This window comes from Myotis brandtii, unplaced genomic scaffold, assembly GCF_000412655.1.
Source record: "Myotis brandtii unplaced genomic scaffold, ASM41265v1 scaffold215, whole genome shotgun sequence".
NCBI classification, from domain to species: Eukaryota; Metazoa; Chordata; class Mammalia; order Chiroptera; family Vespertilionidae; genus Myotis; species Myotis brandtii.
In genome coordinates, this window is record NW_005358043.1 from 5,607,511 (window position 1) to 5,632,796 (window position 25,286).

The 25,286-nt window shown below is 37.0% G+C and overlaps 1 protein-coding gene across 1 annotated transcript in view; it reads right to left on the reverse strand.

The window, feature by feature from the left end:
* Nucleotides 1–25,286, reverse strand: part of PLXDC2 (plexin domain containing 2) — a 451,667-nt gene that overhangs the window by 155,341 nt on the left and 271,040 nt on the right. The window contains exon 4 of the mRNA XM_014539380.1: nt 24,458–24,527. Within this exon, the coding sequence (XP_014394866.1) occupies nt 24,458–24,527 (70 nt within the window). The remainder of the gene's footprint in view (nt 1–24,457; nt 24,528–25,286) is intronic.

Genomic DNA, 25,286 nt, shown 5'->3' on the forward strand with positions numbered 1-25,286 from the left:
TTTACATGGTGATGAATATTTTTAAAATCAACAAATTAAACCACAAATCAAAATATAAAATGCGTCAAATTATTGGCAAAGTTACTTAACTGAAAAAACTCCCCTCGCCTTTTCTGTCACCTGTATGGCTAAGCGGTTATGAATTACTCTGCAGGCCAAGGAAATTTCACCTTAAATTACACAGTAGGGGGAGGGGAGAAGAAGAATAGTAATAACACATCCTGTGCAAATGAGTTACAGTCAACTCTGAATTAAGTAAGTGTTTTCTGAATTACACGACATGTCTGCACTTGGCTGATAACTACAAAATGTTTATTGTACTGCCGCCCTTTACCTTGGAGGAAGAAATTGTTCATATCCTATCACCTCCATGTTACTGACTTTTTGTTAACATTGCTATGGAAACCTACTATTCCTTTCACTAACACACCTGCCCCCATGTGCATATGCAATTACAAATGTAAACACAAGTGGACTTTCCAATTTATAAAAAACTTTATTACAAACTCCTACATGCAGACTAAGCATTCGGTATCTTGGTCTCAGTGAGAAACAAAAGTATCAGATTTTCTTTGTGTGAATCACTGGTTTAACCAGAAATCCTTCAACACTTTCCTCCCCTGCTACTTATGGCTTTCCACAACTGGGAATGTTTCCATGGATAGTCAGCATTTGCTAGCATGAGATTCTCTGACTCATTGTGCCCATGTTATATATTTATTTCCAGTGACAAGAAATGAGAGAATAACCTGTCAGACTCATGTTTTCAATTAAGTGATTTTCTGAACAGGTGATATGAGAAATATTTACATGTTGATTTTATATAGGCTTATTGTCACAGTTATGCTGTGTTACCTATTATACAGAAACTATTTTAATTTAAAAATATTATAATTGAAAAGGTTAGGTAAAACAAAATAGTAAGACAAATTATATAAATCCTATCAAACATAATTAAGAGAATCATCTTAGCAACATAATCACTCCTTCAATTAACTGTAACTAGATTTTATCCTTCCAGAACGTTCCCATCAGAGCTCTTTAAGTGAGAGGCAAGTCTGTGAAAAAAGCATGGTTTTTTATTTTTATGGTTCTGAGGCCCTCTCTGAAACAACTTACCACTTTTCCCCCTTGTTTTGCTATTCATAGACTATCATTTTACATCTTATTGCTAAACAAAGAAACACTAAATAAAACAATAATGAAAAACAAACCTTGAAACATTCTTTTGATGGTCTGTAAAAAATAGATTGGAAATAAAAGCATTTAAATTTCCAATTCTTAATTTTAAATAAAATTTCAGTAAAGAATATTTAAGTATGGTTCATCAAAATGATGGACCACCATGCTGGTATTAGTTTTACAAATTAATATTAATGACATGAGAAAATGGTCATAACATAATTAGATCAAAAACAGCAATTTCTAAAACAGAATGTATTTCAAGATCCCTTTCCTGTGGCTGGAAGAATATCCTACAAAAATTAGCAATGATAATTTTTGGGTGCTGGCTTTAGAGTCGGCATTTTGTTTTCTATTCAGTCATGAACTTAAGTTCAAAAAAAATAATTTCATAAGTAAAAACAGATAGAATCATGCTAAATCCAAAAGATATCATTGGGACAAGATTTTTAAAGAATCTATATAAAAGCCTCTGCGGCCGGCTGACCAGCCGACCAGCCGGTAGCTATGACATGCACTGACCACCAGGGGGCAGACGCTCAATGCAGGAGCGGAAACCACAGGCATGGAAACATGGAACAGACTGATGAATCTCAGAGGGAAGGAGGAAGGGGGGAGGGTGGGAAGAGATTAACCGAAGATCTTATATGCATACTAGAAGCCTGGTGCACAACTGATAATCTCAGAGGGAAGGAGGAAGGGGGGAGGGTGGGAAGAGATTAACCGAAGATCTTATATGCATACTAGAAGCCTGGTGCACAGGATCGGCCACAAGAGGGCATAGGCCAGGCTGAGGGACTGGTACATGAATCCATGCACAGGGCCTCTAGTAAATTAAATAAATGAGAAAAGGGCACTGCTCTCAATTTTTATACAGAAATGAGGTTAAAGCAGTAATTGTTTCTTTAATCTGCCATGGAAAATAACAGAGGGGTAACAGAATATTGGTATTCACTGCAAAACCAATTATTCAGTTTTTTTCCCTTTTCCCTCCAGAACTCAACATGATGGGCTGTTTTCAGACTATTATCTCTCTTTCATCCAAGTTAGCACTAGTGTTGCAGACCACCTGCTCCATGCAATTACCTTAAGCACACTCTCAGTGTCTCCTGATTCAAATGACCTATTTCTTGGTGAAATAAGATGTCACTTAACTTTGGCTGTGAAATATGCTCTCAACTCTAAATTACTGATTCACAGCAGACAAATGCTCCTGGATCAATCTGAAGCTCTGATCTCTCTCAATGGGCCCATCAGAATTCTATTCCTAAGGCTCAACAAGAGAGCAATCTGCAGATTAACAGATAAAAATGAAATGACTATACTGGTCCGAAAACCAGACAAATGGAAAACCTGAAGAAGACTTCTAAAAATCTCATTCAGATAAACCTAAAAAGTGAATTCATTTTGCTTTTTTTCAGGTATAAAACAAATATTCAGATTCTACCATTAGGCGAGCACATTGTTTGTCAAATACCTGTAATGACTTTATATTCATCAATTAACACTTTTTCTTGATTCCCTTCCCCAATACATATATTTACCATGAGGGGGCAGACGCTTCAACCAGTAGGTTAGCTTGCTGCTGGGGTCCAGTCAATCAGGACTGAGAGAGATGGGCCAGACATGCCCTGGAGCCCTCCCACAATCCCTCCCCAGCTGGCCAACCTCCTGCATCCCTCCCTGGCCCCAATTGTGCACCAATGGGGTCCCTCGGCCTGGCCTGTGCCCTCTTGCAATCCAGGGACCCTTGGCGGATGTCAGAGAACCAGTTTCGGCCTGATTCCGCAGGTATAAAAGGCTAATATGCAAATCGACCAAACGATAGAACAATCGGTCGCTATGATGCACACTGGCCACCAGGGGGCAGACCCTCAATGCAGGAGTTGCCCCCTGGTGGTCAGTGCACTCCCACAGGAGGACAGCAGCTCAGCCAGAAGTTGGGTTCACAGCTGGTGAGCACAGCGGTAGTGGCGGGAGACTCTCCTGCGTCCATGGCAGTCGGACATCCCCTGAGGGCTTCCAGACTGCAAGATGGTGCAGGCCGGGCTGAGGGACCCCCACCGAGTGCACAAATTTTGTGCACTGGGCCTCTAGTATATTTATAAATACTCATGAACTTTTAAGTTTCAAGGTTAGACAAAAGTCCAGATTATCAAACATATAAAATAAATAATTAGCCTTTAGTTAAATAATTCTTATAGGATGTAAGCTGGAACCCTCAAGGCATGAAGATTTCTCCTGCTTGATTCCCTTTTGCATCTGGTTCTGTTGGCTACTCCCTTTGTCATGAAACTAGCCAGCTCCCTTAATATTGGGCACTGACCTCCCTCTTCTCCTTCCCTGTCCCCTTGCTCCATTTGCTCTTTTCTTCTGCCAGTCATTTAAATAGAAGTGACTCTCTCCCTTTTCCTTTAATATATATATATATATATATATATATATATATATATATATATCCCTCTCCTTTCTTGTCCCTTCCCCAAACTTTCCCAACACATTCTCTCCCTTCTCTTTCCTCTTTTGAATCCCTTCCCCTCCCCTCTCCTTTCTTCTCATTTCTTTTCTTTTTTTGACTTCCTTTTTACCCTGATATTTCCCTATACTTTTATTTCCTTCCATGGAGAGATTCTTATCTACAAGTCTCCAAATTTATTTCTCTAGTCCTGGTCAAAAAAGAAAGAAAGAAAAAGAAGAGGAAGAGACATATACAAAAGTCATTTATTCAAATTGAAATGTACATGAAATGATTTTGTTTTTTTGGCCTACAATTAAGATCCTAATTAGGACAAGAAACAGAGTGGAAAGTTCTTTGAATTTTCACACAGTGTCCTCCTTTTATTCCAGCTAAGACTTTTCCTAAATCAGCATTTGCCAAGTACTCCAAAAAATACTTGTTCTGCAAGGTAGTCCTGGACAAGAGTCCAATTGAAAAGTTAATTGGAAAAAGCTATATACCATATACCCCTAATGAATTTCAATAAACATTAACATCATAGATATTGAAAAATATTAGAGGAGATAAATGTATTTGTATTTAACCCAGTATTATACAAACTCATTTGACCATACAATCTTTTTTTTTTATAAATCAACTAATCTTCATGAACATCCCTTTGGCCAAAGCAGGGCCTCTTAACTATCCTCTCCTTTAAGCATCACCCAGCTTCAATCCACTCTACAGTTCCACCAGGATTTTCCATTCAAAACTTAAAGCACATCTCAAAACTCCTCTAGCCTAAAACAATCCAGTGACATTAGATTGTGTGCCAGATAATATCCACACTCTGAGTAGAACACAGAAGGATTTTTAGTAACTCTATATTGAACCTACTTCCTGCTCACATCTATTGTCACTATCTCCTCTTCATTTAATACTCTAATAATCACCAAATTGCTTGAAATCTGGAAGATATCTACTTAGCCCTGTTTGTTCCACTCCCTATTCCTAGTATGCTTTCTCATATTTCTGGATAGTTCATAGATCTGCTCCATTAGAACAGGTTTTATTTTCCCCTTTATTCAATTTAAGTTAATTGTTCCTTTGTATTTCCATACACTCTGTAAATACCTCTAAGAACATATTAATCCCACTGAACTTATTGCATCTAGTAAATTTTAAGCCTGTATAACTGCACTGTATAATGTGGTAGGATGAGCCACAATGTGACGTTTGAGCACATGAAATGTGGATAGTCTGAACTGAGATACACTTTATACATAAAATACACACGGAATATTGAAGGCTGAAGTAAATATATTTATATAATTAAACTTTAATTATATGTTGAAATGCTAATATATTGGATATATTTGATTAAATAAATATATTATTAAATTAATTTTGCTTGTTTTTTCATTTTTGGTATTACTAGAAAAATTTCAATTACAGACATGCTTGCATTCGTGGACTACATTGCTGTATATTGCACAGCGTTGTTCTAGAGGGATGGCACCCTCTCTTATCATCACAGTACCTAGCAGCTACTTGTAGTTGATACTCAGCATATGCTTCTTGAATAAATGCCATTTATTAGCACAGTAAAAACAAAGTTAGAGAAAGTTCCCAAAATTCTGAAGTTGTAGATATTTTATGTGCATATTATATGTGACTATTCCATAATATTGTATACATGTTGCACATTGGTATTAAAGTATCATTATTTTGCTATTTCACTGAAGACCCCAGAAAATAATTTCCCCACACAATATAACTTAAAAGATAAAGGTTCACTACATGTTAATATTAGTTTAAAAAGCATAGCTTAAAAACACACCATCATGAGTATTATGATATCACATTTCTAATATTAAGGTATTTTCCCCCTAGAATATCCAAATGTCTGATGAATAAAACTTCAGACATCCTATTGTTACCCTGGCATCACAGTAACAAAAATATTCCTTTCTCAGATGGAAAGAAAAGAGAAGGGAGAGGAAGGGAATGAAAAGTTAGAGATGATAATGATCCCTATAAATAACATCACAGCCTCCAAAACTTCCCATGGAATCCATGCTACTGTACTTTGATGGGGGCAGATAAGAAATCTCAGTTGTAAGGCTGCTCAAGCCCTCTATCACTTTCAGTCAGAGAATTTCTTCCAGGAACCATTTTGAGGGCACAATCCTTGACAGAAATGAAGTGAAGTCTCTGGTCTAAGACTGGATAGAAAATGAAACCCACGCAATTTTTTATCTTAGCTGAACCTCTCTGTGTAACCTTGAGAGAACTGCTTACTGTCTGTGTCTTAGGATATGGCAGAATTAAAGAAATAATTCTGAAAATTTCTGTGTATTGTAATTGGAACAACCTAATGCTAAGGATGATTATCTCCAAAATTTTAATCTATATCAAAATTGCTTTCATCAAGGCACATATTATATTCCTTTTCTTCAGCTAAAAATCCAATGGTTATTTCATTAACAGATGTAGATGCCATTTATAGATTTAATAGCTGGAAAAATATTCTGTAATTACTTGCTCTGTTCCTGGGTTTTCTCTATGTATTCTCTATGTATAGCCACATTTTCTCCATATAGAACAGAATGTAAATTTCTGTTTAGCCACTTATACTGTTTCCAGATAATGTGGAAAACAAGCAGAATGAGCTACTACTTACAAAATGGTTTCACCTGAATTTAAAATGTTTCTATTGATTTTTAGAGAGAAAGGATGGGAGAGGTTTATATATAGAGAAATATTGATGAGAAAGAAACTTCATCCATCAACTGCCTCCTGCATGGCCCCTACTGGGGATTGAGTCCTCAACCCAGGCATGTGCCCTGACAGGAATCAAACTGGTGACCTACGGTTCCTGGGTTGACACTCAACCATGGAGCCACACTAGCTGGGCTCACCTGAATTTAAAAGCAAAGTTTTTTGTTTGTTTTTAGCCATTTCCCCATATATGTCTTAAAGATTTTGTTTTGCAATAACCCATTTATGAGATAAATGTATTTTCTTTTAATTAATACTGGTTTATTTCCCTAACTGAGCAATAAACACTCCTGCACTTGGGAGTTCACATGTGGACAGCCACAGACTGACACCATCATGACTGTGAGCACCAGTGGTGAGGGGACCAAAGCTCATAGGCAGCTTAGAGAGGGTAATGAATCCTCAATGAAAATCAAATTTGCCTACACAAATTGTTAGAAAAGAGACATATACTCAAACAATCAGTACAGACTCACATCCTATAATTTATTGATATTTTCATACATGCCCCTAAATTATAGTGTAATATAAAAATAGGAAGGAAGAAGAAAATCAAAATAAATATGATGGCAATTTTCTTTTATTCATGAAGTTGTTCTATCAAGGGCAGCTGAATGCAATAAGCAACCATGCTATCCCTAGATTTATTTGTTTCAGTAATGCAGTTATAATTTCAGGTTTACACATTATGAGAATAGAAGGAATTATGACATGGATATTGTATTAGTAAAATATTTGTCTAAGGCTGTGGTTGAAGCTATGAAATTCATCTATGTATTTAGCCAACAAATATTTATTAACTGCCTTTACTATGACAGGTACTGGCCCAGGTGCTGGGCTGACATCCATACTCTCAGAGGTTTAGAGGGAAGAGGAGGACACAGAAGGCAGGGGCTGCAGCACAGAGGAATAGATACTCCACAGCAGGAAGCAAGGACAGGTACTAGATATTACATTGGAGCAACACCTGACAGAGTCTTGGGCTTATGGATTTTTTTTTATGAAGAAATGCATCAAGCTAAGATCTGAAGGATCTGCAGGGATAGTAAAGGTAAGGAATCTGAGGAGGAGCAGTTAGAAAGGCCTGAGACAAGGGGTTTGGGTTATTGGAACCCAGAGGTTTTTAAATTGCTTAAACTTGGTACAGGAGGGATATTCAATCTCTCTCTCTCGCGCTCTCTCTCTCTCACTATTTATGGCTAAATGACCAACTGTCCATCTGTCTGACCAGCCAGTACATATGACGTGCACTGGCAATTTAAAAATAAACATTGACTCACACATGCACAATACATATAAAGCTCTCACTGGTGCCAATCACGCACGTGTTTTAATTTTATAATGCTATATTATATATACTATTTTGACATGCAATTTTTTGCAGTAACGTAATTACCACACAAATCTTTCTTCTAATTAATTTCCTTTCAATGTGCACAAACCCGTGCACCAGGCCACTAGTAAGAGAGAAAGTTGGAGAAATGAATAGTTGTTATTTCATGGAATGAATTCTGAAGGAGAAAAACAAACCTCACCTTAAAAAATTATTTTGTCATATGGAGAAAAGTTTGGAGGGCCAAGATAGAAGAATCACAATAACTTAGAAGACTACAAGAGTTTTCCAGGAGGGAGGGTAAAGGTGAAGACACGAAGACAGTATGTGGAAAAGAGTCAAAAGTGCAATTTTTCAAGACTTGGTAATTATTAGAAGTGACAAGAATTTGGTAAGAAGAGACAAATCAAGAATGACAGCAAGATTTCAGGTCTGAATAAAATAGTGGGTGGGATTTAGTTCATGGAGCTGGGAACACAGTGTGAGGAGTACACCATGATGAGGAGGAATGGGGTGTTGAAGTCAGCATTCCCATTGAGGTTCACATCTGGATCCCCAGAGTTCTAGACTGAATATATCTGCATATTGATTTCTTAAATCATGGGGCATCTGGCAACGGCCAAGTTCACAAAGTTATATTCATCCTGTGTGCAACCCAGGTAGTACAATGACTTATTATCTGTTATTTCAGGATACCATGTCTGAACTTTTACTCATTCAACATTTGATTGGATATTCTAAAAAAAAATCCTTAATATTAGAAATTTTACAAATGGGACAACATACTCATGCTACTCTTAATATGCTTTAAAATAATGTTGTTTTTTAACTAACATTAACATGTGACAAAGCATTACCTTTTAGGATATGTGCTGTGGGTAATTATTTTCTGGGAATTTCAATAAAATAGCTAAGTAAAGATAGTTTATATCAAAGCCATTTTGTCTTCAATGTGCAACATATATGCAATGTTTATGGAATATTCTCATATATTACACAGAGGAAAACTCTACTATTTCAAAATTTTCGAATTTTCTCTAACTTTGATTTTACTTCCCCAAAAATGACTCAGTTTAAAGCATTAATTGTAGCTTAGACATTAGATTCACATAACACAAAATAAGGGAAGGCGAACCAGCAAGAACATATATAGGTAGCAAAACAAGGTTAAATATATAAACTGCATGTCTCCAGGGCATGGAAGTAGAACTACACAACCCATCTCCCATCATAGTTTTCCTTCATTTGACTCATTAATTCTGCTCATTACCAGGGCTGCTTCTTGCTTAGATTTTATGGCATCCTAAGCCTCTGTTGTCATTTCAGATCTTGTTAGTAAATCTAAGAATGATGTCAGCTTTGCCTTTTCCTTTATTTCAATGGAAGATAGTTTCTGTTACTTGATTTTGGTGGCAATCATGCTTGATCTTTAAAAAAAAAATAACCTGGTACTCCCCTAGAAAACACTTGGACTTTTTTCTTTCTCTGTTGACTCTTTCATTCTATTGCTCTCTTCCAAAAAAGTGGTATAGGATTGGTATACCTAGCCTGGTACTCCCCTAGAAAATACTTGGACTTTTTTTCTTTCTCTTCTGACTCTTTCATTCTAATGCTCTCTTCCAAAAAAGTGGTATAGGATTGGTATACCATTTCCATCTGTGGGCACCGGGCACCCAGCACTTAGGTCGCCTGGCTTACCCAGTGGTGAAGGCTCAGCTTCATTTGTGGTGAGCCAACCTCCCTGACACTCAACTGTGCCAAAGGCAATGCTACTGCCCAAGCCCCATGGTTTATTTACCAGTGGGTGTCAGTCAAGGGAACTTGGGCTTTTCTTTCTTCTTTACCCAACTGCAAAAAGGTCTTGAAAAAACACACACAATGGAATGAGGAGTCATTGCTGATTTTTATCTTTACCAAGGCAAGATGGAGCCCATATGAAAATAAAGGTAAGACTCTAACCAAATGCATCAGAGTGTTGTTTATCCTGTGGTTCTTATATCAATTAACGATCTCGGTGGGTTCTCTTCCACTCTCAATGAACTGCCCTGTGTAAGAGATCTGTCAGTTAACTGTCACCCCTCTCAATCCCCTCCTTTCTAGTCTTCTGTCTTGGCCCAATTTTGGTCCCATTGTTTTGGAACCAGACAATAGTGTTGCTTTCCAGCAGCTCAGCTTTTCAGCCTGGATCCTCCTTTCTATCCATACAACCTTCAATGACTCCACCTTATTGGTTACTAAAGTTCAACCTTCTCCTTCAAGGACTTACTTATAATGCCTCTAAGCTATCTACTTGACCTAATCTCTTAGCAAATATCTCCATTTGCCTCATGCACAAGTCACTGGACCACTCATCACTCTCCACATGGCTGTAAACAGTTTACGTGTGTTTCTACTTCCTCTGCCTGACATGCCCTTCCCCAGATTCTCAGCCTACCAAACCCCTATTCTGGCTTTAAATCAAATGCTGCTATTCCATAAACCACGATGCATGTAGTAGAAATTAATTGTTGTTTTTGTTTCTTAAAATCTGGGCTCTCAAAGCTTTTGGTAATGTCTTTACAATGTGTGGCGTGTGTGTGTGTGTGTGTGTGTGTGTGTGTGTGTGTGTGTGTGAATTTAGCAGCAAACCTTTGAACCTAACTAATGTAACATTTCCTCTTTTGCCTATTTGTGAGTAATTCTGAAGGTCCATGACATGTATTATTTATGGTTTTGCCTAAGTACTGAATTGTCCACTGTGGGAAGACATGCTGGACTAGTTATGACTTCATTTGTGTCCCAAAATCCAGCAGCTATGTTCTTTAAACAAGATCAAATATAATTTTGGGGGGAAATTATATGCTGTAGCAATAGCCTTAAATTGTGAAAAAGATATATTATTTAGCAAATATAAAAGTTATTTAACCTTTATTGAGAGCTTAGCATTTGCTGAGGACTATTCTATGCACATTATATGTATTGTAGCATTTAATTCTCACAACAATTTGTATGTTAGCTGCTACTGAAATACCCAATTTATATATAAGAAAACTACGGCACAAAACTATTAATTGCAGAGGCAGGGTTTGAACCAAGGCCATATTACTCTACAGTTTGCACCTTTAACCAATACACTCTGCTGTCTATCTGCTGGCAGATATGAATGGACTACTGTAGGTATACCACAGTACACCTGTACAGGTATATTATATATCTCTACCTCTCTTGGAAACAGAGACCATGCCTTTTGGTATGTCTCATCAATAGTGCCCAGCATTGTTCCTCGTAAATAATGTACTCTAGTACTAACAATATGTTCACTACAACATTGAGCCTCAATACTTCTCTTCAACCCAGAAAAATATCTCATTCACTCATAATTCTGCTTTCTTCTTAAATGCATGGCTATAAATCCTAATTTTCTTTTGGAGTTCCCCCTAAAAATTAATTTAATACATATTGCAATCATTTTGCTCCTTCAGCTATGTAAAAGTAAGCATTGGCACAGAAAGTGCAGCATTAGGGGGAATCCTTAATCTACACTTAGAACCACTTGTGAGAAACAGAGTTAAAGTATATTTGAAATACCTCCAGGCCACCTCAGTCCCTAGTACCATAAAGTACTTAAATTTTCACTTTTTGACCCATTGCTGTTTAGATAATTTTGATTTTATGGAAAAAAGGTATAGTTATTTTTAAAGCCTATATTATGAGAATTTATATATGTATTTATTTCATTCTATACAGGCTAAAATGTAGTTCATTAGCATTCAAGTTAAGGCACTATCAGGTGGTGTGACCAAATACCATACCAGCATATGCTTGATTAAAACACTGGGGCACTTCTAGGATGTCAGAAGTAGCAGGGAAATCAGTAATAAAAAGATTCTAATGAAATAAATGCAGGCTATGGAGGCCATAGTCCACTAACAGAAACATGACTCCTAAATGCAGCCTATTTTTTTTTCTTTTTGAACAAACTGTAAATATATTGCCCCTAGTTTTAAATTATCTACTTCATTAGATTAAGAAATTATTTTTTCATTACTACCAAGTGTCTCTTCATCAGGAATAGTGTGTCCAACTGCCAAATGTCAAGGTCTAAATGCTTAAACTTCATCTAGTGGAGGAAGAAAAATCACTTAAGGTTAGCAGGTCCCAGGGGCTGTAAGATCACTCAGTGTTTTGCGTATGTAGCTCAACAAACAAATATCTCACTGAGCATCATTGGTATTTTTTGGCTTGAAGATACTCTCAGTGCAAGGCAAATGGAATGAGCATAATGAATTGTACTTTGCTATATGAAAATGACCAACACAACTTGAAAAATGTTTAAGCTGTTCAGTAAGCTACGCATTTTCATCCAAAGTATTCAGTGTTAATGAATTATCTTCAATATTCTCTGAGTTTCAGATAGATACTCAATATCTTCAAGCTGGACAGCACAAATGAAGACCTCTTCTTCAAGCCAAAACATGGGCATTTGGGTGGAGTCTACAAACCTAAATGTGGTTCCCATTTAAAATTCTGGGTCTGTGCAGGCCCTTGTAGGCTTAGAGGAAGCAAACTTTACTCCTATAGGAAATAATGGGCCACGTGCACTTTAACTAACAACCTAAACTAGATTGATATCACAAAATCGAGGCCTCCATAATGGTATTTTTGACATTTTTATTTTTAATTCTGCCTTTCCAAGACTGGGGACTTTTGAAAGCTCCTTCTTATTTATGAATTTATTCTTTAACCTTTAAAATTTGAAAAAAAATCATTTTTATACATCCTTTGTCTTATATTTAAGACACAAAAGATCTCACACAGAAGACTTTAATTTTAGAAAAGACATTTATTTTAATATAAGCCAAGTGTAAGTTACAGCAGTTACTCAGGCTGCCATTTACATCACTTCTCTGAAGTTAACTGTTGTGGTACGATGAAGGCTTGATTTTGAAGGAGCTACTACAAATGTTATTCATTATTTGAATGAGATGGTTGTGACAGATACTGTCTTATTAAATCCTACTATTGAAGGGGAAAATTAAAAAAGTTTTCTATGCCCCCTTTGAGATCTTATTCACATAGCATATGCCTATAATGTTAATTTGAAAAGGCTACCCCAAAATTTACATTTCAAACAAGCTGGGAGGAGACTGTCAATCTATGGTGAGCATTAGGGAAATACTAGCAAGTATATTCAGACTCACTTAAAAAACACACAATTTGTTTTCATGACTTGGCTACTGTGAATAATGCTGCAATGAACATAAAGGTATATGTACCTTTATGAATAAACTAGTAGCCCGGTGCATGAAATTCATGCATGAGGGTGGGGGTGTCCCTCAGTCTGGCCTGCACCCTCTCCAATCTGATATTTCTCTTGCAATCTGGGACCGCTGGCTCCTAACCTCTCATCTGCCTGCCTGCCTGATCACCCCTAACCACTCTGCCTGCCAGCCTGTTTAAAAAAAACTGCCTGCCTGCCTGATCACCCCTAACCACTCTGCCTGCCAGCCTGTTTACCCCCAACTGCCCCCCCTGCCGGCCTGCTTGCCCCCAACTGCCCTGTTTTGCCAGCCTGCTTGCCTCCAACTGCCACCCCCCGCCAGCCTGTTGTCCCCAACTGCCCTCTCCTGCTGGCCTGATTGCTCCCAACTGCCCTCCCCTGCCGACCTGATCGCCCCTAACTGCCTCTGCCTTGGCCCCACCACCATGCCTTTATTGTACAGAAAGATATCTGGAAGGTCTCCCGGAAGGTCTCCTGGTCTAATTAGCATATTACCCTTTGTCTGGAAGGACATCTCGAAGGTCTCCCGGTCTAATTAGCATATTACCCTTTTATTAGTATAGATAATGGAATACTACTCAGCTATAAAAAAGATGAAATAATGCCATTTGCGACAACATGGATGAATCTCGAGAAATTATTCTAAATGAAATGTCAGATGGAAAAGTCAAGAACCATATGATACACTCATATGTGGGATATAAGACTGAAAGCTACAAATGAAACAAGACTAGCAAACAAATAAAAACTCATAGACATAGATAACAGTATGGTGATTACCAGAAGGAAAGGGAGGGTTTAGGGGGAGAGGTACTAAAGGGCAAAGAGGGGCATATGTATGATGATGAAAGGAGATTTGACTTTAGGAGGTGAACACACAATGCAATATACCGATGATGTATCATAGAAATTGTACACGCGAAGTCTATATAAGTTTATTAACCAATGTCATTCCAATATATTTAATAAAAATTTTAAAAAAGAGTAATCTTTAAAGGAAACATAAAAAGGAACAGGGTAGGAGGGATAAGCTATATTATAGCATAGAGCATAGATTTGGGGAAAAGTTAATGAAAGACATCAGGCACAAACTATCTTTAAATGCTGCCAAACCACAACAAAATGAAAACAAATACATGTCCCCAGTGAAAGACTCTGGGAGACAGACACAAAACAGAGGTGACACTGAGCCTTGTAAGAACAACCCGGTGCATGTCGTCTAAATCTTGACCTGTCAAGCAGACTATTACAAGAAAGTAATTAGGTCAGCTGTCTAGGGGATGAGCAGTGACTTTTTTCCTTTTATGGCAGTGGTTCTCAACCTTCCTAATGCCGCGACCCTTTAATACAGTTCCTCATGTTGTGGTGACCCCCAATCTCATTGTTACAAATTGAACATAATTAAAGCATAGTGATTAATCACAAAACAATATGCAATTATATATGTGTTTTCCGATGGTCTTAGGCGACCCCTGTGAAAGGGTCATTCGACCCCCAAAGGGGTCGTGACCCACAGGTTGAGAACCGCTGTTTTATGGTTTATAGGCAGCTGTAGTTGAACTTCTGCCTAAAACCTCTAATTGCTTTCTCCATGTGTAACAGGTGTAAGTAGAAAGATTTTTATAAGTTCGTTTTTACTACAGAGCCTCCACTGACCAGATGTTACATAAAGGCACTCTTTTTCTTAGAATGTGTTTTGTCCCTTTAACAAGCATAACCCGAGGAATTTTTGAAAATCAGATTCTCGAATCTTGTTGCCAGAATTTCTAATTGACTAGGGAGTGGTGGTGCCTAGAGGTGGCTGGGGCTTTTAGTCTCCACGATCCACATCACTTGCCTCATGTCTCCCCAAATAAAATAATAAGAAGTAAAATCACAACTCATACATGCATTTTGAAATATGAACCATTAGAATATGTTGTTATTTTTATTGAAATAAAACAGACCCCAGGCAAAACCAGTGTGCATGTTAATGCAAACTCACCACAAGGACCCTTAAGTGGGTTCATCCTTCTCTTCCCTTCATCTTTTAACCAGATCACTGAGTCCTTGCCCCTCTCCCCAATAGAAATTCTAGATCAGCCGGTGTAAGTAGGTCTGGTGCAGGGCCCAGATCTTCACATTTAAAGAAAACGCTCCAGGTAATTCTGAGGTAGATTCTGTTATTCATTCTAACCTTTTATCAGTTCAGTGGCAGCCACCTGCTAAGCATGGAATGTTAAACAGAGTTACAGTTTAGTCTATAAAATAAGATTTTTAAAACTGAATTGAATAGCAGCTTCCTCCTATTCCCCCATAGGTGGGAACTTGGCACTAATGGTGCCAAGCTTCAGGAGAAATGCTGTAGGACCCTTGTATGAACAACCCACTGCCTCCAGAGGAAAAATAAATGCATGCTTCTGTCCTTGAGCAGAGAGGTGTGTCATCTCTACGTGTATAGAAAAAGCAAGAAATGTGTATATTCTGTATGTATACAGAACACAGTTATTTAGTGGACAAGGAAGACTGTGAAATAAGGAAGCCACTTGGACAATATTAAAAAGTCACAGATTTCTCAAAAGAGATAGTTTCACAGACCCAGAGCTACTGCAGTTCCTTATCTCTACCATTGCCTACAGAGCAACTTCAGGAGCTGGTCCTGAAGTTCTTCATTCTCCATAGTCTTGACCAAATACTAGATTGGGGTATTTGTGGGCTATCCCATTAGACCAGTTTTATTTAGACAAGATCTGTCTAATAGTGTATTTACTGAAACTGGCCAACAGCTGTCTGTTGTCCTGTACAGCTGTCCATTTTGAGGAATCCTGCCGTCTGGACTTCATGGCATCTGACCTGCTCAGTCCCCGACTCTATGCCTTCACTGAAATGAGCCATGTACCCAGCTTCTGCAGGGTGTCTCAGTTACTCAGACTGATTTATAGATTACCTAAAAAGACTGCCACTTGTCAAAGGAAAAATTTATTCTGAGCTGAGCTCAATGACTAAAACTTCATAAACAGTAAATCTGTAAGTCATAAATTTTATGCTATGCATATTTTACTGCAATTAAAGAAGAAAAGTTTCACTATCTTGCATTTGTTTTGCAAAATTTAATTGTTCTAAATTATCTTAATTTTCTTTTTTTCTGGATTAGTCTATAAATGCTGTGATTTTTTTCTGCAAGCTATTAACTGAATGGATGCTTTCTTTTTAAAGCTGTGAAAATTGATAATAAAACAACTAAAGGCATTTTTCCCTTCTTTTTTGCCTTCAGCAGAAAAAATCCTCACTTGAACAATAATTCAAGCAAATTAAATGAAAGTCTCTCTGTGGTCTTCAGGCTAGTCAGATCAACAAGATCATCTAAACCCGTCATAACCCCATTAGAAATAGTCAACAAAATGTTTAGGGTTAATTTTTTATATTGTGTCTCAGCTCCAGAGCTTATCAGTTGAACTGAGAACATAATTTTGAGCTGTTTTGACATTATACCTACTGGTTTTCTGTGACATTTTTTTTAATGAGGAAAAAATCCTGAAAATAAAGGTAGAATTGAAATAATATGTACACATAAGGATATCTGCCTCCTAATTCAAAGGCAAAACATCACACATAAATATAACTGAACAAATATTTAATTTACATTCAGAGTGGGTCTTTAATATATTCTCAAACTGGATTATTAGCAGTTAAGTGAATCTCAATTTTATGAAAGGCAGCCTGATGCTACTGGGAGAATGTGCATCTTCTATCCCTATCATTTTACTCATAACTAACTTTATGCTTTGGATGACTTGTTCTCAATGTCCTTGCAATACAAAGGACAGAATAAGAAGCAAGTGATATATGTGGCCTTATGATTATACTAATGCCTGTTACCCGGTTATGACCAAAGATATCACAATTAGAGAAACTATAAAATTATTCTACCATGTGTTACAAAATTGCTGACTTTTCTAAGACTTTCGGGTAGTCATAGATTCACAGAATGTCACATTGTGTGGTCTTTAGTGGAGATTCTGCACTGCACTTAGAGATGACAGACATATCCCATGCTGATCAAGAGGACATCTCAGATCCTCTGCAGACTACTTACTATACCTCCCAGTCATGAATGGATGAGTCAGCCTTTAACAGGAGCAGTTAGAAGTGATGGTGAGTTAAGTCCCTAAACACCCCCTGTGCTGTGCATAATGCCATCAAAGAAAATAATAGACAAACTAACAAGCAAGCCCACCTTTACAGAGAAAGTATTTTGAAAAGGAAGAAAGGAGAACACCTACATACAAAAATCTCTATATATAAAAGCCCAGTGACTGAACAGCAGAACAATAAGAATGACCAGTCAACCAGTCGCTATGACGCGCAGTGACCACCAGGGGGCAGACTCTCAATGCTGGAGCTTCCCCCTGGTGGTCAGTGTGCTCCCACAGTGGGAGCACTGCTCAGCTGACCAGGATGAGCGGCGCTCCCACAGCAGGCTGATCCCTGCAGACCATGCCCCCAACCAGTGCACTAATCCGTGCACTGGGCCTCTAGTATAGTAATAATAATATATGCTATTTCTGTAGTATTTTCTAGGAAGCAGTTTACAACATGTATTATTTTAAAAAAATCTTATGATCAAGGTACTTTTATTATGCTATATTACAGATTGGGAAACTGAGACAAGAGAGTTTAAGTAATATTCTAACAATCACACAGTTATGACTGGCTTGACTTAAGGGCCCACACATTCTGAATCAAAATTGTGTTATCTTAACCTAGACGCCAGAGTGCTTCTTCAAGAAAATGAATTTCAGTTGCTGGCTTCAGCAAGAATTGAGGGAGCTCTTTGGAACTCATTCCTGAAATGGAAAGAACTAGAGTCAGACCTGCATTGTTTAGTGTTTTATTTTTTTTTGCATTTTTCCTTCTTTTACAGGATTGAATTGTGTTAGAGCATCTGCTGTGTGTTGTTACTTTCTTAATTAAACGGTCAATGAGGCTCCCTTCATATTCACTTGGGTGATGTACTTGAGCATCTGTGCAATATTGTTATTTATCTGATTTATTGATGCAGTGACTAAGGAAGAATGCAAGCAAAAATACTTGTTCCCAATGTTTCAAATAAAACTGGAATTCACAAGAGTATAAAAGGTGCTTTCCTGAGGCAAATTTTCCTAAGTGAATGTCCAAACACTACTGACAAGTAGATTCCTCTGTAGCTGCTATGACAATGGAATACGATGAGCCTCGGGGGGAAAAATTTTACTTTTTACCCAGACCCACATCTCCGCTGATTAGCCTTCCCCCACTCCTGTCCCTAATCAAGAAGTATGCACCGTGTACCAAAGGTCCTGTCATTTGCTTTTCTGTTAAGTGTCCTCCTTCATTCTACCCACATTTCTACCTCTGGTATTTTTCTTGTTTATGCCTACTGACTCAAGTCTGGCTCTTGGGTGGCCCCTCTCTGAGTCTCCTGCTGTTCTAATCTTGAAGGACACTTCACCCCCATCCACAAAAGCCAGCACTAATGAAAAACGCCTTGTTGATACATAGTAGAAACAAAAGGGCTGGTAATTATGCAATTCATAAAGCCACCAGGAAAAGAAATGCAGTAATGTTGTTGAGTCTGCTGAATATATTGCAGGATTCTAGACACTAGAGTTAATGATCAAGGAGGAAGCTCAAAAGAACTGTCTGGTTTTCAGAGGTAAATCACAGAGAATCATTTAGATACCACATAGCAGACATCACACAATTTATCCCTCTGCCCAGGAGTCCTTGAGACCTGAGTTTGTTACTTGAAATTAGTGAACCAAATTGGAATGGATTGACTTTTGTCCAGCATGTATTCCTTCAGTATCTTCCCTTCATGCATCAGATAACCAGATAATCATAATCTCTGCTCTGTGTTGATAATAATAAAAAAGACAAAATAACTCCATTCACTTTTTCACTACATTCAGGAAGTTAATGCATACATCAAGTTCTGTTATAGAGATTACATACTTGAAAGACAATGGAGGTTGATATTTATAAATTGATCATATGAGTAATAACTCTCCACTGCTCCTAAAAACCTTTATAACTATTTATAATCAAGTTCCTCTAAAAAGTATGGAGTATTATTTGGAACTAAAATATTACTATTTGATAGTTTAAACAAAAAAGAACTGAAACATTTGATAATATACTTCCTAAAAAAACAATCAAAATAATATGTTCTACATTTTAACCTTTCTTATTGGGAATTTAAAGGGGAAAAAAAAACACTAATTATTTTGACCAGTTATAGAAAATTAGTCCAAATTTGAATTAAAAGAAACACACATACCTCAAAGAGTAATGGTTGCTTTTTCTTGGGAGGGGGCTAGAGAACTAGTAGGCAGGGGAGGAAGGGAGATTTTTATTTTATTTTTGCCTGTTTATTATTTTTTAATTTCACGTATTAACTTTCCAGATATTAAAAACTGATTACTTAATGAATATCTTATATTTTATTAATTACCATGTGGCAAAATAAAATAGATTTAATTCTAAATGCTTTTCTTATTAAACCTCCAACTAGGAATTTGTGTAGGAAGAAAGGGAGGGCAAATCCTTTATACAATCAATGTAAGCAAAACATGTTCATTATTATCTTTTTAATTCATATAATTTTTTATTCCTAATTTCCTGTACAATTGCCTGCAATTCCACACGCTATTTTAATGAAGAATCAGCATCCATCTACATACTTAAATTTTGGTGCCAGAATTATCTGGATGACTTCACCTCTTCTCTTCCCCATTATCTAAGCAGCCTTTACCCACTGCACCCCACCCTTTTTTCTCATAGTTATGTGTCCCCATGATGGACTCATGAAAAGTATCATTACTAGTGATGGTTGCAGGAATTAAAAATCAAATCTTCAAGCTTAAATCTACTTTTTGAAGCATTTAAAAGGTAACCTTAGCAGCCTAATAATAAAATAGAACCAATTAAAGTATTGGTATAGGAAAATAAAAGGCCATGTGATACAAAAACAATACAAACTATTGATGCCATTAATGAAAACACTTTTATAAAATGCATAGCAGACTAGCTTTTTTAATGCTTGGAATATTTATATTCTAAAGTATTTTTTAAATAGAGAGATAAATTAATGCATTCAGATTGTGCTACCAGTGAACCAGAAAATAGGATGGTACTTCCAATTCATTTTGTGCATTATTGTGTGGATGATTAAAGCTTTTGAAACAAAATTAAAGTGCTTAATAAGCAAAGATTCATTTTTGTAGTTTATAGATAAATGACCAGGTACTTACTTTTTATTTACAATTTAACTGAAAATTTGTTCATTCATAATAAAAAAAGATGGGTCATAGTAAATTATGTATATATCTGTATTTTTAAACTATTTTCTGTTTTAAAATGTTATTGATCCTAACAATAACACAAGACATTATCTTCAAGTTCATTTCATTTTTAAATAAATTTGTGTCTATGAAGGAGCGGAGAGTAAGAGAAGGAGAGAGAAAAAGAGAGAGGGTGGGGAGGAAATATTTTAAGGGAGGCGTGGGAAAAGGGAAAACAGTAAGGCAGGAAGGAAGGAAACTGTAGTTTAAAATATCCATTTTTACATTTTACTTTCTTTTCCCCAAAGCCAATGTTAAAACCAGCTCAAGAAGAATTTGTAGACACAGTGGAGAATATGTCTATTCATTTTAGTTTCGTAGAAACCTATGTGTTCCTACTTAAAAATCTCCGTCTACAATCTATTTGGAACGGCCTGCAGTACACTTTATATTAATCTGACTGTGGCTTCTATTTTTCTGCCAAGCCTTTCGCAGTTAACAACACTTTCAAGATTTGTAAGGTGATAAGCCTTTATTGGGCAGGTCTGTCTGCTGATAGTACCTAGCCGATCACAGAAGAGATCCATCAGAAGTCTGTGGTTCACAAGTCCTCTTTTAAGTATTCTTAGCTTTTATTCATTGGATCTTTTTGGCTAGAAATCTTTGCAACCGCAGTGATTAAACAACTCAAATGATGTGTCTTGCACCGGGTCCTTTTCCTCCTCCATTGCACACATCCCAGTTCAGGCACTCGATATACAGAAATACTGAAAAACCTGGTGCTAATGTTCTCTTTGTCTTCACCCCCACACACTACCCTGCTCTCCACTGCCAGAGCAGGCCGGATCTGTTCTTTTCTCACAGAAATCCAGTGCTTGCTGGCTATTACCCAAATTTCTAACGTTCAAGTTCTTCACACCCCTCTTCCCAGCTTCTCCTTCAGTAGTCTCTTACTCCAATTCTCCATTCAAAACATGCAGACTTACTTGATGGAACTTCAAATGTGCTCATTATGATCTCAGTGCTGTCACAGAGCTCAGCATCCCCTTGTCTAAAATGTCCCTCTCTATCCATCTCTTTTCTACCTGCCTCTTTACCTACTCAAATGCCAATAAGGCCAATATTTAATGTTAGCTTTTTTCACAAACCTGTACTTGATTGGTCCAAAGAATGAGCAACCATCAGCCCAGCTGGTGTGGCTCAGTTGGTTAAGCATCGTCCCATGCACCAGGAGGTCATAGTGCAATTCCTGATCAGGGCAATGCTCTGATTGGGGCTCGACCCCCAGTAGAGGGCATGGAGGAGGCAGCCGATCAATGTTTCTCTCTCACTGATGTTTCTAACTCTCCCTCTCCCTTCCTCTCTCTGAAATCAATAAAAAATAAAAATAAAAGAATGAGTAACCTCCTGCTCCTTCAGCACTGAAAGTAGGCCTTCTCTTATCCATTAGTCATGTGCCCCTTCTCTTCTTAGATTCTAAGCTCCTGAACAGAAACCATAATTTATTCTTCTCTGCATACATTGATGTGTCATATACTGTGCCTCTCACATAGTAGGAGCTCAATCAATATTGATTGAATGAATAATTATTAAAGTGCAAGAGATTCTGGTTTCATTCTGAAGAAACCCAGCTCAATGTCTTAAGTATCTTGCCTAAGCCTCTATAAAGAGGGCATGGATTTATACAGGCAACTTCCATGCGACCACATTTTAAATAGAGAAAGAAGAGTTTCTTTACATTAGTTATTTTCCTCAGCGAAGTGAGAGATGATTCAAGACACCATATTTTTTACTTATTTTGAGAATCTTTTCAAAGGAAAATGAGACTTAGAGCAATAAAGATAATATAGCCATCTGTTTGTTTTTTTCCTACCAACTCAGTTAAGGAAAATCTTACGTTAATAGTATATTGGCTGAATCCCCTTCATGAGTTTTGAAAATAAAACAATTTGAGAAGTTGAAATTGAGCTAAAAAAGACGGTCTTTGTGTAAATTTTATTTATACATAGTCTTTTTTTCCCCACAAAATTTAATAGTTTTAGAACTGAAGCCTTTAGTTTTCTCCTAAAACTAGCTCTTCTGCTTGAGTTTGCAATTTTTTGTTCATGGCATCATTTCTCTCCCTTGGTTTGAATCCACAGAATCACCAAAACTCTCAATATTTGTCACACAATCACTGCAATGTTTTTTTCAATTATATGTACTAACTCTGTTATTATTTTATACTTTAAGGCAGCGATTTTCAACTGATGTGCCACAAGAATTTTTAAAACATGTAATACCTGTCTATTTAGTCAGGGGCACTGATCTCTTTTCCCTTAAATTGTCAAATAATAATAATAAAAAAGACAATAGTCAACACAGCAATAGCCTTCTGGTGTGAATGAATCAAAATATCAAAATTATACCTTTTTTGTGGTCAGATTGGCAAAATATCTAATATTTTTCTGGTGTGCTGCAGAATTTTAGTAATTATGTGTGCCATAAGATGAAAAATGTTGAAAAAGGCTGCTTTAAGGCACTACATAAATGTCTATGTTTATCTAAAGTTGATTACTTACCTAATTAAGGACTAATGACTCAAATTGACCCTGAGACATTATGTAAAGCTGTCCCAACCAACTTATTTTCATCTTAATATGCTACACTTCTTGTAAACATACCCCCAGTTTCACTCACACTCAATTATTTACAATAAAAAAATATACCGTATCTATTTCCTCTTCTGAATATTACTCGAGATAATCTTCTTGGGAATCCACTATTTCCCTGCACGACCATAGCAACTGCGATAGCCTTCAAGATATACCTTAAACAATATTTTTTTTAAGTCTTAAAGAATTCTCACAGATGTTTGAGCTTTATCATTCCTGAAAACCTTTATTTCATCATGTGTATTTTCTAAGGAACTCCCCATAGTCAGCTTCCCCTTGTCTAATAGTGTACTAGGCTGTACATTCCTAAGGCAGAGTAGCTATATTTACCATTGCTCAGAGTAGATGCTCAAAAACTTTTATTTAATCATCAATATTTCTGATTACCTATCTTTTTCAGAACCCTATCTATCTCCTAAGCGTTATATTAAAATATGGGAAGAGTAAGCAACATGGGTCACATCCAAAAGAGCAATAATGAAACGCTGTGACAGAGAAGGACTCTGCCCTGTGGTGCTTTAGGCACGGGTGCTCTACAGTCTTATCATCACATCTCCTGATTTCTTTTCACTGCTTCTTGGCTTATGCTCCCATTTTTATGTTTTTCTCTCAGTCTTCTACTTTCTCTACGTCTCTGTGTTAGGCCTGCAGGGATATTCTTTGGCATTTTGCTTATCTCTGCCAGTAATACTCAAAGATTAAAATATGTCTGACTTCTGTGTTATACTATAAAGAATGATAATTGCCTTTCTAGGGTATTGCTAATTCTCCAAAGTTTGTGGGGAAAAAATAAAACTAAAAGAATTCAAACTGAATGTCAGTGTTTGTTTTTAAAGCTCTCACATGAGCTGTCAGTCGCCCAGGCTGGGTGCTCAATTGGTTGGGCTGTTCAATTCCCTGTCAGGGCACATATCTAGGTTGTGCATTTGATCCCTGGTCAGGGAGGCAACCTATCTATGTTTCTCTCTCACATCGATGTTTCTCTCTTTCTCTCTCCCCCTTCCTCTCTCTCTAAAATCAATAAAAATATCCAGCGAGGATTAAACACACACACACACACACACACACACACACACACACACACAATAACCTCTCAACACAGGTGACATTAAAGGAAAGAAACAAATAGAGCTAATATACATGTCAGCTATATACATTAAAAGAAAATTTTAAAAAATGCCTCAACAGTTTCTTTAAGCACCTTTTCTTTCTACTTCAGTCCTGTTAGTGCAGTCTCACCATACTATCAAAAACAAATTAAAGCTCAGGTGGAAAGCAAAGGTGATGAATCTAAGTTGAAGTTATTATAACGACTTTCTTTTTTCTTGCTGAAAAGTTTTTCCAATAACTATACTAGTCTTTCTTAGGTTTTATTTATACCCATGACTTCATGATAGAAGACAATGGTTTTCCCAATAAATGTCCCTCGTGAAATATGGAGTGAATTAAAAATAATAACGGTAGTAAGACTGTAGATTATTTAGGGTGAACGGGTAGAAAACCACTTACCCCCCGTCGCCACAGTGATTTCACGTAGAAAATGGCCATAAAATGGAAAATCGAAAGACAGATTCACTCTCTGCAAGGAACAACACCAGAAAAGAAAATCAATAATGCACATAATAGTAAATGCAATATGAAAAGACTTCCACTTAAAAAATTGATGTTTCTACTTTACACCGCTATTATTGTAGTTGACTTTTAAAACCAGAATTCCAAATGATAAAAAAGGACTTTTTTCCTGGTAATTACATGTTTGAAATGTGTGAAAAGAATAAAGTTGGGTTGTTACAGTCTGTTGGTCTGTTCTTTGCTTACAAAGGGAACCTCAAAGTTTTAACTCCAAATCAAGCTATTCTCTCTAACATCCCCAGTGCCTTTCACATGGCCACTGCAAATCAGTTCAGGCATCGTGATGAACATTTTATTCTGGGGTCATCTCCAAAAGAGTCCTCCTTATCTGTCAAGTTATATTGAAAAAAAAAATCAAAAGATTTTCATTTACATAATTATGTATTCAATTTGTTTTCTGTTCATCTCGCAATGCAAGGCAGCTCATGGAACAAGATATCTGCACCTATAGACCAAGACCTGCAGACATTTTTATTTTTTAGATATAATGAACTCTCCAGGTTCAGCATAGTATGTCTATTTTTAAAAGCGAAGAATAAAAAATGCTGGTTATTTGGGAAAGTACTTTTCCTTTGTATAGAGAAAATTTGGGGAGACTTAGGAAGAAGGTTTATATATTTTGCCCCTCTGTTTTCTAAAAAGGGGCCTGAAGCTTGAGTTATATATACATACAAACATACATACATACATATATACTTTGATATTA